This window comes from Pezoporus flaviventris, unplaced genomic scaffold (assembly GCF_033815535.1).
Source record: "Pezoporus flaviventris isolate CSIRO_AGI_PZ_B2104156 unplaced genomic scaffold, CSIRO_AGI_Pfla_v1 ptg000001l, whole genome shotgun sequence".
Taxonomy (NCBI): Eukaryota; Metazoa; Chordata; class Aves; order Psittaciformes; family Psittacidae; genus Pezoporus; species Pezoporus flaviventris.
In genome coordinates this window covers 4,341,013-4,357,273 of record NW_026892549.1, presented here as the reverse complement: position 1 = coordinate 4,357,273, position 16,261 = coordinate 4,341,013, and the positions used below count along the sequence as shown (strand labels likewise).

Below are 16,261 nucleotides of genomic sequence, written 5' to 3'. Positions count from 1 at the left end.
TCAGGTTCGAGATGCAGCAATAAACAGCCTTGTGGAAATATACAGACATGTTGGTGAACGTGTAAGGGCTGATCTCAGTAAAAAAGGATTACCCCAGTCTCGGTAAGCTGTAATATCCTTATGTCTTCAGTATTTTGGGGCTGCTTTTTATTCCCTTCCTTCTTTTAAAAGGCTTCAGGAGCTGCATGACTGAACCTTTTCCTGGGATCAGGGTTGTTCGTATGTGTTTTTTTTTTATATCATACACTCAGGTTTCCCTTAATGTAGGTCCTTACCTTTGGCTACGGATGCCACAGCATCTTTGGAAAACCAGTAACATAACAGATGTGTAGTTAACTGATTTAAGATTTAATGTGATGATTTTTTTTCTGGATGTTCTGCATGTGTAGAGGGGACTCTTCAGAGTAGCCTGCATTTATGTAATTTAGAAGAAGGAAAACCAATACAGTCAATATCATCAGTTCCAAGGCTTTATTAAAAATCAAAACAAACCAAAACCCAAAAAACCTGTCTCTTCAAAACTCCCAACAGACCGCACCAAACAAAAAAACCACCCTAATTCCCCCACCCCAAAACCCAAGCCCTGTTCCTCTGTGTCTGCCACTTCAGATGCAGTAAGAAGTTGCTCCGTGTTTTGCAAAAACCTCCAGTGCAGAGGGTGGAGTGTGGTTAGACCTGAGGATGGAGAAGATGGCAGTGTGTCAATGCACAGAGGGAAGAGGCAAGAGGTTATTTCAGAGGTGGGGTGTATGCGAGGGTAGCCAGTACTGTTGCCTTTGTTCTCCAGTGAAAATACCTGCTGCCACAATGTGGCTGAAAGTAATAAATTCTCTGGGAAGGATTAATGAGATGTGATAAGGATCTTCTGCTCCACCAGGCCTGTGACACAAATGAGAGAAGCATCAGGGCCAAAGATAAATGTTGGGTGAAGTTGTTTTTTTAGGAGTGGGTTTTGTGGTATTTCTGCAAATATTTAAGGTAGGTGAAGTAATAATGAACTGGAAATACATCTAGAATTAGACATGTTATGTCTTCAGTATTATAGTATTTCCATTTGTATCTTACACCTCTGTAGATTCAGTTGTTTCTCAGTTTCTCTTATCTGCTGTTGCATGCTGTGATACTTTTATTTTTCAAGTAACTTTCTTCTACAGTGACATTTTGGACAGTGCTCCCAATGACCTGAGTTAAGCAAAATTTGTCCTATAGCATCTTAAATGAAGAGATTCCTAAAGATTAAATTCATCTTTCATTGTGTATTTCTTTACCTTTCCAACAGGTTGAATGTAATTTTTACAAAATTCGATGAGGTCCAAAAATCTGGAAACATGATCCAGAGTTCAAGTGGTGAGTAGGAGTATTTGCATTTTCTTGTTTTAAGCAGTTTTCAGTTGGTGAGGCGTTCAAATGGACGTGGGCACGGAACAATCATTCTGTTAAGGGAGAAAAGTATGGGCGATCAGAAATATATACATAGGTTTTGCAACACATAAAATTGATGTTCAGTTGACCTGCTCTGTCTTCATAGTAGTATTGGAAGGAGAATGCTCCTTGTCTGAGACTAGTAGCTTGCTGATTTAAAAAACAAGTGTTTATTACTGCTTTTCTTAAAGATAAGCTTATGAGCTAGTAAGTATTTTTAATTAAGTATCACTCATTTTTTAGTAATAGAGTTTTGAGAGAACTCTTGGTGAGGGAATTAATTTTTCTGCCAACAGCAGGGTAGAGCAGAGATGAAGAACATGGGTTCAGTGCTGTGGGTTCCTATCAAGCCCCCACACTCCGCAAGGCCAAGAGCAGGAGAGGCGATGTCCCCAGTCTTTCCCACCATGCACTCAGAAACCAAGAGAACAGAGGTGTCTCTGCTCTTTCGAATGAGAAAAAATACCTTTTTCACTTCTAGGCACCATTCTTCTTGCCAAATCAATTTTTAAAATACAGTGAACTTTATTCTTGCAGGACCTAATAAAATTGACTTATTTGAAAAGTCTGAAGTTGTATTTTGGATTATTCAGAAATGTGGTGTGGTATTCTCTTGTATGTTTGGGAAGATGAAGACTTAGTGCAGGTTCCTCTGTGATGGAATGGGTTAAAATTATGCTTTTGCATAATGTATTGGTACATGAGGCTTACAGTGGCAAAAAGGTGCAGCTGAGAAACAAATGTCCTTGTACTTTTTTTTTTTAAGGAGTGGGGGAAATAAATATTTAATCCCTTAGCAAACATCTTAAGACTTACAACCTCCAGGTGTTCGTTCTGAAATCCTAACTCTAACTGAAACAAGCTTAGTGCTGATCCAGCTTCTCTGCTTTCTGTTTGGCTAGGCTAAGGTAGAACTTCTGTTTTGGTAGTAGTGGAACAGAATGGGCTTTCAAAACCAGGAAGTTAATTTGATGCATCACTCCGCTATGTAGATTGTGTGGTCTGGATTTTGAGGAGGCAAACATGTACTCTCTGGTGAGAAGTATTGCTACATGGTCTTTTTAACCATCGTCGCTTTGGTGGGATGATGACTGTGGGTGGGATTTCTGTTGAGTTTATTCTTTTGGCAGAGAGGGAAGGATTTTTGGAGCTTAATGTCCTCTAGCCAAATTTAAGCTAAGTTTACGGAGGGTTTTTTTCTAGCCTGAATGAAAGTGATCTTGGTAGAAAATTATGTATGTCACAATGGATTAGAAGAGTATTTAGTCTGAAATATGTGGGGTACATGTAAGAATCACATGAAGAGGAAGAAACTAGAGTTAGTTTATTTGTGGTGTGAGTTTTAGCTATGTAATCATTTTAGCATTCACACATCCCAGAACAGTACCAGAGACATCACTTGTGAATCCTTGGTTTTTGAGAAGTGGCTCTGGTCTCCAGTCTGAACATTCTAGTGCATGGTGTGATGTAATTCAAGGCTGCTGGCACCATGAAAAACATCAAAAGAAGCAAGATGGGACAATTGGGATGACTTGTTCTGGGTAGGCAATTCTTACTACCATCTCTTTCCAGGAAAGCAAGCCATCTGTTTTAAAATTGCCAAAGAAGGATTCCATAGAAACTTTTAAAAAATTTTTTAAAATACATGCAAGGAAAGCATCTATGCACATTAGATCTTCTAGTTTTATTAGAATTATTTTTTCTTGTAATACCCCTTCCTCTGTCACTGTTTTGGTGAATTTGAAGACTTAATGTTCTTGCAGGTACAATGCCTGAGACCTTACACACACTATCTCATGTCCTTGACTCCATCAACAGGCTTTTTATGCTTCTTGACACAAGTACTCCTGTGTTCCCCACTCTGCTTAATATGATCTGCTGATGTTTCACTGTCCTTGCTTGCACTGTGTCTGGATGCAGTCCTTAGAGTGTGTGTGTGTTAGCATTTCTCCTCTGTTGAATATCGTGTGTGGACACAGACCAAAAGTAGCCTGGGGGAAAGGGAGCTGGGGGGAAGTGGAGGAGTATTAAAGGGTCAAAGAGAGCAAGGTGTGGAAAGGTTAGGGTATCCCATTGTTCTGCCAGAAACATTTAATCTTCCCTAACAATAAAAAAAAAAAGTGTAGTTGCATGAGTTATTTTTAAAGTAGCTCTGATTTGTGAAGCTAATGAGAACATAATTTATTAATATCACTTTTTGTGTGTGTGAGGGGAGGGTTCAGTTCCTTGTAGTCCTATAGGCTGGTTTGTTGCTTCTTCCTTGCCTGCCAAGCACAGCACAAATAACAGCATACATGCTCACCATATCTACCGTGTCGACAGCTCTGTGCAGCTTTCAGCTTATCTTTTTGAGGTTGTGTAAGCCAGTGGAGGACGCTTATCTTCACTCATAGTCACAAGCTTATTATGGCCTAAAAGCAAACCAAATTTGTCAGGTTATTTGTGTCCCTGACACTTCCTGGACCTTTTGAACAAAGGTGGCACTTTCAGCTGTTGTCAGAGTCATCAGGAAAGATGATGGTAAATATTGCTCATCCAGATGATCTGCCTTTCTTGGGAAACAGCTGTCTCAGTTTTATTAATCCTCTGAGTCTGGAAGAGTCCAGCATTGACTATGGGGGCATCTGTCTCTGACTGTACTGCTGCCCCTTTTAAATTATAACACTACTGGCCAAACATAGCACTTTAACCTTACGTGTAACCTAATGTATAACCTTTGTGTTACACTGCCTGGATCAGGTGACTTCAGGCCATATGGTGCAGTTGTGCCTTGTATTAAAAGCTTGCGTTTGTGCCTCTCTGTAGCTGCCATGTACTAAGTCCACCTCTGTGCAGGCTGCGTGAGGGTCCCAGAGGTTTTGGGAGGCAGACTGACAAATGTTTATGCAGACTTCAGTCTGTAAGCCCTTGTCAGTATAAAATGGTGCTGTGGAAGGAGGAGAGTTAGTTCGCTTGCATTGGGTTTTCTGTCCTGGGCTGCTGCCTTTATCAGCAGCAGAACAGACCTGGCTGAAAAGTAACATGCTTCACCCTTTGGGGAAGGGCTTCTTGTTGCTCAGAGCTAATGCATGCCTCTGAAATAAAGGTTAACTGAAGTTATATCATGACTTCCCAGCACACTAGCAAAGATCAACTCTAACTCTTTTTAAATGTGATCTTATGGGTGAATATGGTGAATCTCTACTTCTCTGCTGGGTAGCTCAGGTGGGTAACTAAGAGCAAGCTGTTGGCTGAAGTGTCACTTGGAACCTAGTGCTGGCCCAGGAACACTGGAATTGTGCTATTTACAACAAGACTTGAAAGTGGTTGTCAGACCTGACTTACTGCAGAACGTAGCTGAACTCGGCAGGTGGGAAAGTAACTGTGGCTTCTTAAATGGTGAAATATGGCGAAAGAACTGGTCGAAGACGAATGATGACTAAAACTGGTCTCTTAGCACCGAGGCTGCTGTTTGGGATAACAGTTTCCTCTACCAGCTCACTGAGGATTCAAGTAAAAGTAAGCAATTGCAGCAGCATTATTTGGGTATCAGGAGTAATTCGGAGATCAGCGAGTATGCTGCAAGTTGTTCATCATTTCTTAACTAATTGTTTGCAAGTCACAAACAAACGGAAATCTTAGTCTGCTAGAAAAGGTGTTTCAAATAACAGGGCATTTTCTGATCCCATAAATCCAATGGATCAACACTAAGCAGAATGTGATTTTTAAGTCTATGAAAATAATGAATGTGGTTTATATTAACTTTCTGTACCATGGTCCTTTAGTGCTGCTTTGAGTTTATCTTGAATTGCTTGATATTTTTTTTTGGCTAGGCTTTGTTTTTATCAGTTAGTAATGCAGGAATCAAATACGTAGTTGGTTGTGGGGGAGGTTTGCAGAGTAGTCTGAGGTGTTCCATTAAGTTGTAGGGAGGTTTTGACACGCCTGAACTATGCTGCTTGTTGCTAGGCTACCACCAGCCGTACAGCTAGAATTGAAGTTAAAATCCATGTTGGATTTCTCGATGATTCTCAGTGCATCTCTGTTTTGTTATTTGTCATATAATTAGTCAGCTTCTTGAAGCAAAAATTATAGTTTTTACTCCTTTGGGCTTTCAGCAAGCTAATTATTTTTGTGTAACTGCTTTTGCTAATTATGCAGATGCCTTATTCTGGGACAAATATATTTTCATCATGCCAGAGCCAATAATTGCCAGCTAGTCAGCTGCTGTATTTGTGTGGCATTGTGCAATGATCCTTAGTTGGATGTGATACAGAGAGAAGCTATTTGACATAAACAGAGACTACAAGAAATTCATGGTGTATGGGTTTCTTTGGTATTATGTCTGGAAGACCTGACCATAAAGTGTACAGTTTTTTCTTGTATCTGAACTGTCTTGATCCAACGTGGATTTCAGAACAGATTAAGCGAACTGCTGAGAGATACAGGCTGATAGGAAATTATGACTCAGACCAAAGCTATTAGTAATCAAAGTATTTCAATGTTGTGGGTATTTTTTTATGGTCATGATCATTGCAGTATCATAATATGACATTCCTTGATGTAAACCCCCATTTTTTACATAAGTCACAATTTGGGGGAAATGATTCTACATTGGTGCGTGCAGGATTACTGTGGTGGTGAGCCAGTATGGTGGTACCTGTGAGTAGAGAGGGGATTGAACTTCCTAATCTATGTTGAATTTTGAGTTTACTTGGGAGAGCAAGATTTAGGGGTAGTGGAGGTGGCAGTGGTCTTGGGCTGCAATGAAATCAAAGCAGATCTTAAAGGCAGAAGTCTGGAGCTGAGATCTCCCTCACAGATACTTGCACTGAGTAAGGCGAGGAGAGGATGCGATTTCAGTAGTTGCCTATGTAAGTTCTAAGAGTAAGCAAGTTAATCAAAACAATGCTAAAATAGCAGGTGTGATAATTCTAGTTACTGAAAACCTATGAAGAAGGAGCAGTGTTATTCTCGAGTTAGAACTACTTCTGTATTTGAAATATTATTTGAAGTAAATGTGCTATTTGCTGTATGAATTCTCTTTATGAAGTTGAAAACTTGAGGCAATTAGATGGAAACCAGAACTATTCTGGATTCCTGTGTTTTGCTGGTAATAAAGCTGAGTCACTGAACACTATTTTGATATTTATTATAAGGAGGACAAATCACCCACATTTTTGAAGCAATTCCATGCATCTGTGGGTGTGGTATTGCTTGTTTGTCAACACGCATCCAAGCAGCAGAATTACAGACTGGAAGGAGGGGTGGCTGTCTGTGTTAAGACAGATTGATTTAGAAGCAGCAGACATAACTCCTTGTGCAATTCAATTTCTGTTATGGCTTGTTCTGTATGAATACTGTTTTCGAGTGGAAATAAAAAATTAAATGGAAAATTAATTTCATTGACTCAGTGTTCCTATGGCATGAAGAAAAGCAAGGAAATACTTTCACTTGCACAGGGGCAGAGAGAGCAGTAATGGCCGAGTGATATTTGAATGAGTACTATTAGCTCATAGCACATCCTTGTGGAAGGTATAAATGGACAAGATGAGCTCTGTGCCCTTTGTATTACACAGCTTTGTAAATAAGCACGTTATTGCCTCCTGGACTTTAGACTCTCAAATTCAGAAGGGAGGGATGTGAGCAAGTGGGCATAGGAGGATGCATGGGGCTCAGCTGAAAGCAGGCTTTTATTTTGGAGGAGAGGTGGCAATCGCAGCCTGCTAGGTCACACTGAGTGAGGGTGGAGAGTTTGCTGGTGGCGAAGTTGCTGAGAGATGTACTGTAGGGCTGCTCCTGGAGCACAGAGCTGTTCCCCAGCATCTCACTGGCACTGCAGATAATGACTACAGGGAAAGGTAGGTGCTAATGAATGTGCCACGGGGGGATGGATGGGTTTATTTGTTAGTGTCTGAATATGTGCCTGTCAAATTTTCTTTTTAATGGTGTGAAGAGATTGAAGCAATCTTGCAGTAATAGTGGAACTTTAAAAAATAGCTGTAAGCATCTGTAGCCTGGCGGCATCAAGCTCAGTTTAAGCTTTCATAAAATATGATAAATGATCTCTTTGGCAGGGCAAAGGAAGAGGATGTGTGTATATATACGGGAACAGAACAGGTTGTGAGAGGTGAAGGACAGGTATTTTCAGATGCCCTTCCTGGTCTGTGATGTTTTAATGAGGCTTTCATTTCTTAACTGTTCCCTTTTGCAGCATCAACTGGGAAGATTATTTAAATCGGTTATAAGTACTTTTGAATTAATATTGAATCATAGTTCCAAGAATGTGCCAAATGGAGACATTGCTGGCTTTTCTGCATTTTTTGTTTCAACTGCATTTCTGTAACACGCATGATATCTGCAGAAGTCGGAGGGGGCTGGAGGGGACTAGGTGAAATAGAAAGGCAGAGGAACTCCGTGTCTATTCACCTGTGGAGAGCTAATTTACAGCATGAATGCATGTATTGCATTTATTTTTGGTACATCAGAAGCCTGTGCTTTTCGTCTTAGCATTTGGAGGAAGTAATTTCTGTTAGCCATCTTTGCAAAAGCCCTATCTTTTTTCTTCCCTCTCTTCTCTCTGTTCAGTGTACCTGTTGTCCTGTTGAAATCCTTATTACACTGTGGATGTAGCAGACTAAATTTAGGAAGTGTGAGATTGTTGGTATGAGTTGTACAGACTTTGGTTTTGTATTGATTTTTTTTTTTTTTCCATCTTGTCTGTCTCAAAGTGCAAGTTAATTTGCAGCTTTTTTTTTTTTTGGTAATGGAATAGACAGTGGAAATTACCTGGGCAAATTGGATGCTGTGGAGTTGATATAATGTGCCATGTTTATGGGCAGTTCTTCATTTTAGGGGCTTGGGTCCTTTTGGAATATTATGGTTTCACAAGGGCGTTTATTACACATATTTTCAGACCAGGCAGGGGATGTGTGTGTGGTGTTACTTGTGAACAGCAAGTAAATGCCTCCCAACTCCAGGAGCAAACCACCAAAATCTATCTAGGTTGGTTCTCCTTTTCATTGCGTACTGCATCACCTGTCAATGGACAGTGTCACCTTCTACAGCTGAGATAGCCTTTCACTCTGGCTGCTCCTTTCCCAGTCAAAAGAGTAGTTCTTAAATTATTTTTCCAGAGTTGGAATTGTATTGGATAATTAATGTACTTAACTGCTTTTTAAAGAAAACAAGCACATATTTGTTGTTAATGAAGCATGATGATTTCATCATGCTGTGAACTTCTCAGCTGTGAAAGATTGTCTGGTGGAATGAAGAGCCTGGAGCCATAGTCCGGCTAGTCTTATCTGCTGGGAAATGTCTGACCTCCAGGTCACCATTGGTTGTCTGAATTGTGGTAGTAGCAAATGTCAGAAGAAAAGTAAGTGTGTACGTTGTTAGTGCTATTGCGTCTTCTGGATTGAATCTGAAGTATCTTGATCCAAAGATTCCCTTGCAATGAAGCAGTATACCAGACAGCTAAATGGTGAGATGGTGCTGTTTAGTGTGGACCTCATGAGCAAAAGATCAACATGCACAATTCCATTAACACTGCTGGAGGTTAAATGCATAAGTAGCCTGTATTTTCTGGAGATAAGCTTCTTTATGCAGGGCCTGTTCTCTTCCTCTTTGGTAAAAGTACCGTGTGAATCTGAGGGACCTCAATGGTTATCTTAGAGAACATGCTGCAAGGATGAATCTGGAGTGCAGTGTCCATAAAAAAAAATTTGGAATGAATCAGAAAAGATCCTACACCCTTCCCATGCAGACTGCAGTAATGTCTGGTAAAGCTGTGGAGGTGATCACATTTCAGTAATGCATAGTAGTGTTGCTATTTCTCTATTGTAGTTTTGTCCTCCAGTTTCTTGTGTGTCTTTTGGTGTCAGGTTGTTTTCATCTGTAGAATAAAGCCTCAGAGCTGTAGTGGTGGTTATCTTTATCTCTACCAGTTTCCTCGTATCTTCTGTGCTTCTTTGCCCAGCTGGCTCTCCATTGTAGATCTTTTGTTAGAAAGACTTTAGGGGTCAAGGCTGGAGCAATCTTAACTCCGACAACTTCACAGGAAAGGACTAACTCTAAATCTCATGGTTTTGATGTTGGCTTTGTCATTCATTATACACAGCATCTCCCGGGGGCAGATTTGTCAGTAAGATGGTCATATGCATGTATATGCACCACATATCAATCATTCTGAACGCAGCAGTGATTTTTAAGTCAGTTGTTTTAATTCTCAACAGTTCTCTGAGAGACAGGAGTACAAATTACTCAAATATCCTAAAGGAAGGCTTGCACTCTAAGGACAACCTGTTGTATGTAAAGTATTCCATGCTTATATATTCTGCAGATTTGTGAAGCTTATTTGACATTTGTTTATGTATTTCACACACTCAGGCTTCAGCACTTGTGGAAGCCCAGTGAAGTATGTCAGTGAGCACAAGTGAAGGTGTCACATGCTTTCTGCTGCTGTGGAAAGAATTACAAAAGTGTGCTTGACATAAGAGACTTTGTCTGAGGCTTGCAAATAGCTTAGGCTCCACAAAAAGTGGTGAAGGGGTGGCGGGCAACTTCTCCCTTTTTGTATGTTGGCTGGGTGCTGGGTTCTTGAGACTAGTCTCCTGATACCTCTTCTAAGTGAATGCTCTGGCCTATTTCTATATAGAATCACTGTCCCAGTTAGAATTAAATTGCTGTCCTTAATCAGCAGCCTCAGCAAAGGCTCAAGACTGCTGTGTGGGGGGGAATTAAATTTCTTGCACCTCTTGTGGAGCACTTTGAACTGCTGTGCTGCTGCTCATTTATTCAATGAGATCTGTTTTCAGGTTGAGCATGTAACAAGTGAACTGAGTTTAGCTGCTGTAATTAGCCGCCTCTGAGGACAGCAGTCCCCCTAAGGGAATGGGTGAACTACAAGATAAGCTTCTATGGGCAATAAAAGTACATGAAATGTGTTTCTCCTGCTGGTGACAAAGAGCATCCCTGCCCTTGCAGAACAGGGTGTGTATAGTGTTAACCACAGTAGCTGCAGCTTCTATAAGCCTGAGATTTTATTCAGGTATCTAGACTGAAGAGCCACCTGGGTGGTTTCTAGAGAACCTAAGAGCAAATGCTTGCAGGCTTGAAGGTCTTCTCAAACATAGTCACTTTTCATATTGAAATCATTGTCCTTAGGCTGGATGAGATTAGGCTACCAAGTCCACTTATGAGAAAGACATACTAATACAGATGGTGTATGCAGTTTTAACATACAATGATAGAACAATAACTGCAGTTACAGCCATATGAGTTGAGGGCATGAAAAGGATCTTTCTTCTAAACACAGGAGTGGACAAATGCTGATTTGTTACTCCATTGGGAAGTACAGTTAATGCATTGTCTGTACTTGTCCCTCATCTGGCATTACATTGCCCTCCTCCTTCATTATGTTTGGCTGAAGTATTTTGTTGGTATCTCAAATATAGTGATGTGAAATAGAACAAAACCAAGCTATACTAAATGCATCCTATTTTTGTAGTATTAACAGAGCAAACACTGTATAATGACTGGGTTTCCTCTGCCTGCTGAAGGAATTAATTCTGCCCTGCTGCTCTGTCAAAGGAATCCTTTTGTTGCATTGTGCAAAGCAGTCTGAGTCTCTTTCTTGTTTATTCCCCTGAAGCCCAAAACTGCAGACAGCCCTTGAATAATCCTGGCTTGGTCTACACCCTATGTGTAGCCTTCATGGAGCTCACTGCAGCCAAATCTTCACGAAGAAAACTGCGAATGGCCGCTTCTTTGCAATTGGCCTTGAGACAAGCCAGGTGAATTTTAGTACAAACAATGAATGCACTATAGAGGAAGAGGTAAATACCTTCATTCATTTTACAGTGTCACTTGCTTTTCTCAAGAATGGCAAAATCTGTAGCAACTACACCTCCAGACCTGCTCCTTTTCCTGTGGCAGACCTGTCCTGCCTTCCTGCAGAGCTTGTCAGGGCACTACAGAAGTCCTTTAGATACTTGACATGGAAGTTTCTGGTACTAGATGCAAATACTAATGTCCAGTGAATATGAAGCATATCTGGACTTCAGTCATTGGAGACCAGGATGCATTGTGGCTTGATCAGAGAGTAGGAAACATAGGAAAAGAGTAGATAGGAAAGATAGGGAAAGGTAGGAAAGCAGAGGTAGGAAAGATAAATTGACTTCTTTTATTTTTTTTTTTTTAAATTCCAAATCTGCTCCCTTTGTTGGACTCTTTTTCTAATGATTTCACAGGAAATGAACAGGACCCTTTGTTAAGTGCTGGCTGACTATGTTTTAATAGCCTTGTATGGCTGTTGGAGTTATGACTGCTCCTAGTCTTTCAGAGGGAAGAAGGAAATAAAAGGCTTATATATGAAACAGTATTGGTACTGCTTCTTGCAGTGTTTTCTGTACGCAATTGTGCTGCTTCCACCCAATGTAATGGGACTGTTCCCTTTGGGTAGGGGGTGGCTAGAAGAAAGGTGCGTATGTCTTTAAGAAATCATACATGTCTTCCACGTACATATCTCCTGAGTAATGGGACTCCTGTATAGTGGAGCTCCTAATGAGAGCTGACATTTCTAATTAGGCCTGCTTTGTGAAGAATAGGTCTAACTTTGTTCTCGATCATTTATATTTTTCCCACTGATGCCCCCAGCTCTTACTTCTGAGCAGGAGGGAGCCGGGGCAGTCCTGGAGCCAGCCATGGCGGGGAAAGGATGGGCATGCTTCTTTGCTGCTGCAGCTCTGCCAGTGCACTTCAGCTTTGATTTACACTCCTGCTGTTTGAGCTCTGTGCTGAGCAGGAGCTGAATCTGCAGAGACCTCTAATCACATAGAGCTTCTGTGATGTGGAGAGACAGTCACGCTCCTTTTCACTGGAGACTTAAATAAGATCTGATCCCAAGCTTCCACGGGCAAAATGTTTATGCACCAGCACACTGAAACTTACTCTCTGCCCCATCCCCCTTAAGAAGCTACATATTTGTCTCAGTGCTTTCCTCAGATGTGTGTGTGTGAGATATGCTGGATCTTGGCTTACTCCAGTGGACTTTCTTCAAGGATCCAAGTCTGGGCTGGGTCTTGTGACCTTGCTGGGCCTATTGTGATCCTTGCTTACTACTCCCCTCCATGTTGCTCCTTGAAGCCTATATATTATCATGGGCTCAAAAACAGCCTTCTCCCTGTTTTTGTCCAAACTATTTCTCATTTACAGCAGGATAGTATAAGCAGCTTTGTGTACTCTGTTGCCTGAGAGACATGTGGTAGGATACTGGAGCACTAGGGGTTTTGTAACGCAGGTGAACTGTGTGAGGTACTGTGGAGTCACTTGAGATAAACATGAAGCCTTTATTTTGTCTAGCTAGTCAACATTAAAAGTAGGATTAAAAGCTTAGTATTTTGGTTGCAACTCTTTTTTGGTAAAGGTGATTGCTTGACAGCTGTGGGGAGCAATGTCTTTTGTATAAACCAGGCAGGACGCTCCATCAGCTACAGCGGGACATTCCCTTCTGGGCCTCCAGTATGCTTGTGAGGAACGGTTTGGTCCTTTCCACCAGCTTCCTCCCAGTAAGGCTGGATCACAGAGCTGTCCAAGCCAGTACAATTTATGTGCCCTACAAAATAAAATGCTCTATACTGCCAGTTTGAGAATGTTTGACTGTGCTCTGCAACCTTGACCAGTGATGACCCTACTAGCTGTTTTTGGAAGCAGGCGATTTCTGCTGTCATGTGACATGGAACCGATTTCTATAAAACAACATACAGTACAAACACCAGTAGAAGCCTGTGATGAATAGTCTTTTAATTTTTGGGGTAGAGTCTTGACTCTTCTGTATCTGTGATGTATAAACTGCTAATTCTAGAAAACCTCAGATTTGGAAATAAGACCTTTTGCGGCAAAAGATTTTCAGTTTGTTTTATGTGAGTTCAAGTAGTTAATGTACTACAGGGACTGACGGGGTGACCATATGCTCTCTTCTTCCGTGAACTGGCAGTTTTTTCACTTTGAGGATGACAAGTGAAACACTGGAACAGGTTGCCCAGAGGATCTCCATCCATGGAGACTTTTAAAGCGTGTCTGGATGAGGCCCTGAGCAATACAACTTTGTTAGCCCTGCTTTCCGAAAGAGGTTGGATCACTTGACAACCAGACATACCTTCCAAACTAAATTATTCTGTGATTTTGTTTTTTTCCTGTGGTAGGAGACAGTAGTTAGCTAAGATCTCCAAATTAACAAAATGTTTTTTGTGTATTTCTTTGTTTTCCCTTATGACTTCTATAGCTGTACATGTTAGTAAACTAAAGACAAAGATTGTCATTTGGGATGGTGCATTTGTCTGTCACTGAACCCGTCATCAAAAGTGATAACAGGGCTAAAGGCAGAAGAAAATGTGACCTCAGCTAGCAACACAACCTGGTGTTGGCATGAGACAGCTGCAAGCCACAACAGAAGCACCTCTGTAAGTGGCAGCGTGTACACCCTCTGCTGATTTGATGTTATGCTAGAATCTGAGAATACTTTATTCTAGTTTTATTGGTCTGTCATACGTGTGACTGTCAAGTTACATAAGGGCATAGTTAGTGAAGAATGAATATGCAGATTGTTCTGATTTTAATAGTAAAACTTAAAGCTTGATATTTAAATGTGGATATATTCTAATTGTTTCTCCGAGGAGCAGCTTGCTACATATCAGTAGGTGAGACTATTTTGTTCCATTTCATCTTCGTGCTGTTCTTCAAAATAGTTTTTTTAGAAGCCTTCTGAGACTTTGCATGTAATGGTAAGCTTTATTTTGCTGGCTGAGCTCTGTGTTCCAGTTCCCCATATAGAAAAGTTAATGTTTCCTTTAGCTTATGATGCTTGAATGTTTATGGTGGGGTTTTTTTTTGTTGTTGTTGTATTTTTTGTGTTTTTCTTGTGGCATAGTTAAGGTTTTGACCTCTTTCCTCATGGTATTTGCAAAAGAAAGCTAAGTAAGCTTGTTTAAATGTAATCTAGGTGACTAAGACCCACCCCATCCAAAAAACCTGCCCATGTTCCAGGCAGTAATAATCAATGGTTCTTTCTGTTAGTGGGAGGGGGTTTCCAGATGCTAGCAGGAATTAGTAGGGTTCTGGTTGTAATGTTTAAAAAACAAACACAGAACTACTACAAAACAAAGAGGGAATGGAAGTTTTATGGCCCATCTCCTCTGTTCTGCTTTCCAGTCTGCAGGTTGTGAAGTGGGTGGATTAGTAAAGACCCATGAAACTTTGCATGGGAAAGAAGGCAAGGCAAACAGTTCAAAATGACACAGACTGGGGGATTGACTTCTTATGAATGCCAGTATGTAAAGGTGGCATTGAAACTCACATTTCCCAGTAAAAATACCTGATCTTACTTGCTTTCAATCTCTGGAGCAAAGCTGAAAGAGAATCTGTAGTTGTCTGTCATGTGCTGTGCTTCATGTGTGCCAGTTCCTCTGCTAATTCTTCTTTAAGTGAAGGCAAGCACAGATGGTTGTTGAAGAGAACGAGATGATTTGGCAGCATGCTGATGTGTTTGCAGGAGTGAGACTTGGACAGGCTTGAAGCTGCTTTGTTGTCATTGCTTTTAGTTCAAAATTTTTATTTAGAAAGTTGAAATTCTTCAGTTTTGTCCCTTTTTTTAGTTTATGGTAGGATTCATTTATGGAGGCTTTTTTTCATTCGAGTAAGGTGCTTGTTTGCATTTCAGTCATTTATTGTTAAGAATCCACCCTTCTTGTGAAGTGTGGAGTATAAACAAGAATGGGACATGCGTGGAGAAGTTTAAATGTAGGACATGCCTTAATTCCATAAAAGACTTAACAATTCCTTTCTCCATGATGACATGAGATAAAGGTTTCCTCATGCCTTCATAGACCTGTTCCTTTAAACTAAATAATGTCAAGAGGGGGCCCTCACCAGAGGGGCACTCTGAGTGTAATTTCATCTTTTTAGCTCAGCTGAGTTAGCTTAGCTGGGCTGTAAGACCCCAGGTGCTGGTTAATATGCAGGTTAATAGTCAAATCTTGCTTCCTCGGGTGGCTTGTGGCTCTTAAGCATGGATTCAGTATTTGGCAACATCTAGGGAACTGGTGGGCTGTGCACAGTATGTGGTGAACCAGGATGCTGGTCACTGATTGCTTCAGGCTGCTGCAGCATTATAAGCAGTAAATACCCCTTGTATAACTGAGACATTCAGTTCCAGTCTGGACAAAATAATTACTGCTGCTGGAAATAAAGCACCCTGTATGGAGGTGGTTCAGGTGACTCAAGTGACCTGAGTTGGTTGATTTGTGATGAACCAGGCTGATCCTGCTCTTGTGTTCTGGGAGGTCCCAAAACTTTTTCTCTGAATGGGCTGACGGCTGGTAAAGAGGTGGCCAAATATGAAGGATAATTATCTTTAGACAGAAATATTTTACTTCTGGGGTACCTGCAAGTATACGAGACTTCAGTGCTCATGCTTGTGAAAGGAACCAAGCAGTCCAGCGAGAACCCTCAGGCTGTAACTGGTACTTACCTTCTTCAGAAATCCCAAAGGTTTATCTACACAGTTTGGGTTTAGGGGTTAGATAAGACATTATTTTCCTACAAATTTTATTCCTGTTTCTCCTGGGTTTTGACTGCTTCTGTATGCAGGGTGCTGCTAACTGGTATTGCTGGGTGTGGGAATCTGCATAGGTGATGCTGCAAAAAATTGGCACTTGAAAAATTTTTCCTGTGTTGGGTAAACTCTGTTTCAGGCAAGTAGTAAAAATCCATGTAAGTTTTAAGGTTTGTGAGCTTAAACTTTAGGGTGAATTGTATATTCTAGAACTGAAATAAAATAGGAACCGTTCATCTTAACATGAAT

The 16,261-nt window shown here is 40.9% G+C and overlaps 1 protein-coding gene across 4 annotated transcripts in view; it reads left to right on the top strand.

Annotated features, from left to right (window-relative positions):
* CLASP1 (cytoplasmic linker associated protein 1) overlaps positions 1 to 16,261 on the top strand; it is a 173,460-nt gene that overhangs the window by 51,028 nt on the left and 106,171 nt on the right. For all 4 annotated transcript variants that reach the window (XM_061464729.1, XM_061464982.1, XM_061464810.1 and 1 more), the window contains exons 7-8: positions 5 to 102; positions 1,280 to 1,347. In XM_061464729.1, the coding sequence (XP_061320713.1) occupies positions 5 to 102; positions 1,280 to 1,347 (166 nt within the window). The remainder of the gene's footprint in view (positions 1 to 4; positions 103 to 1,279; positions 1,348 to 16,261) is intronic.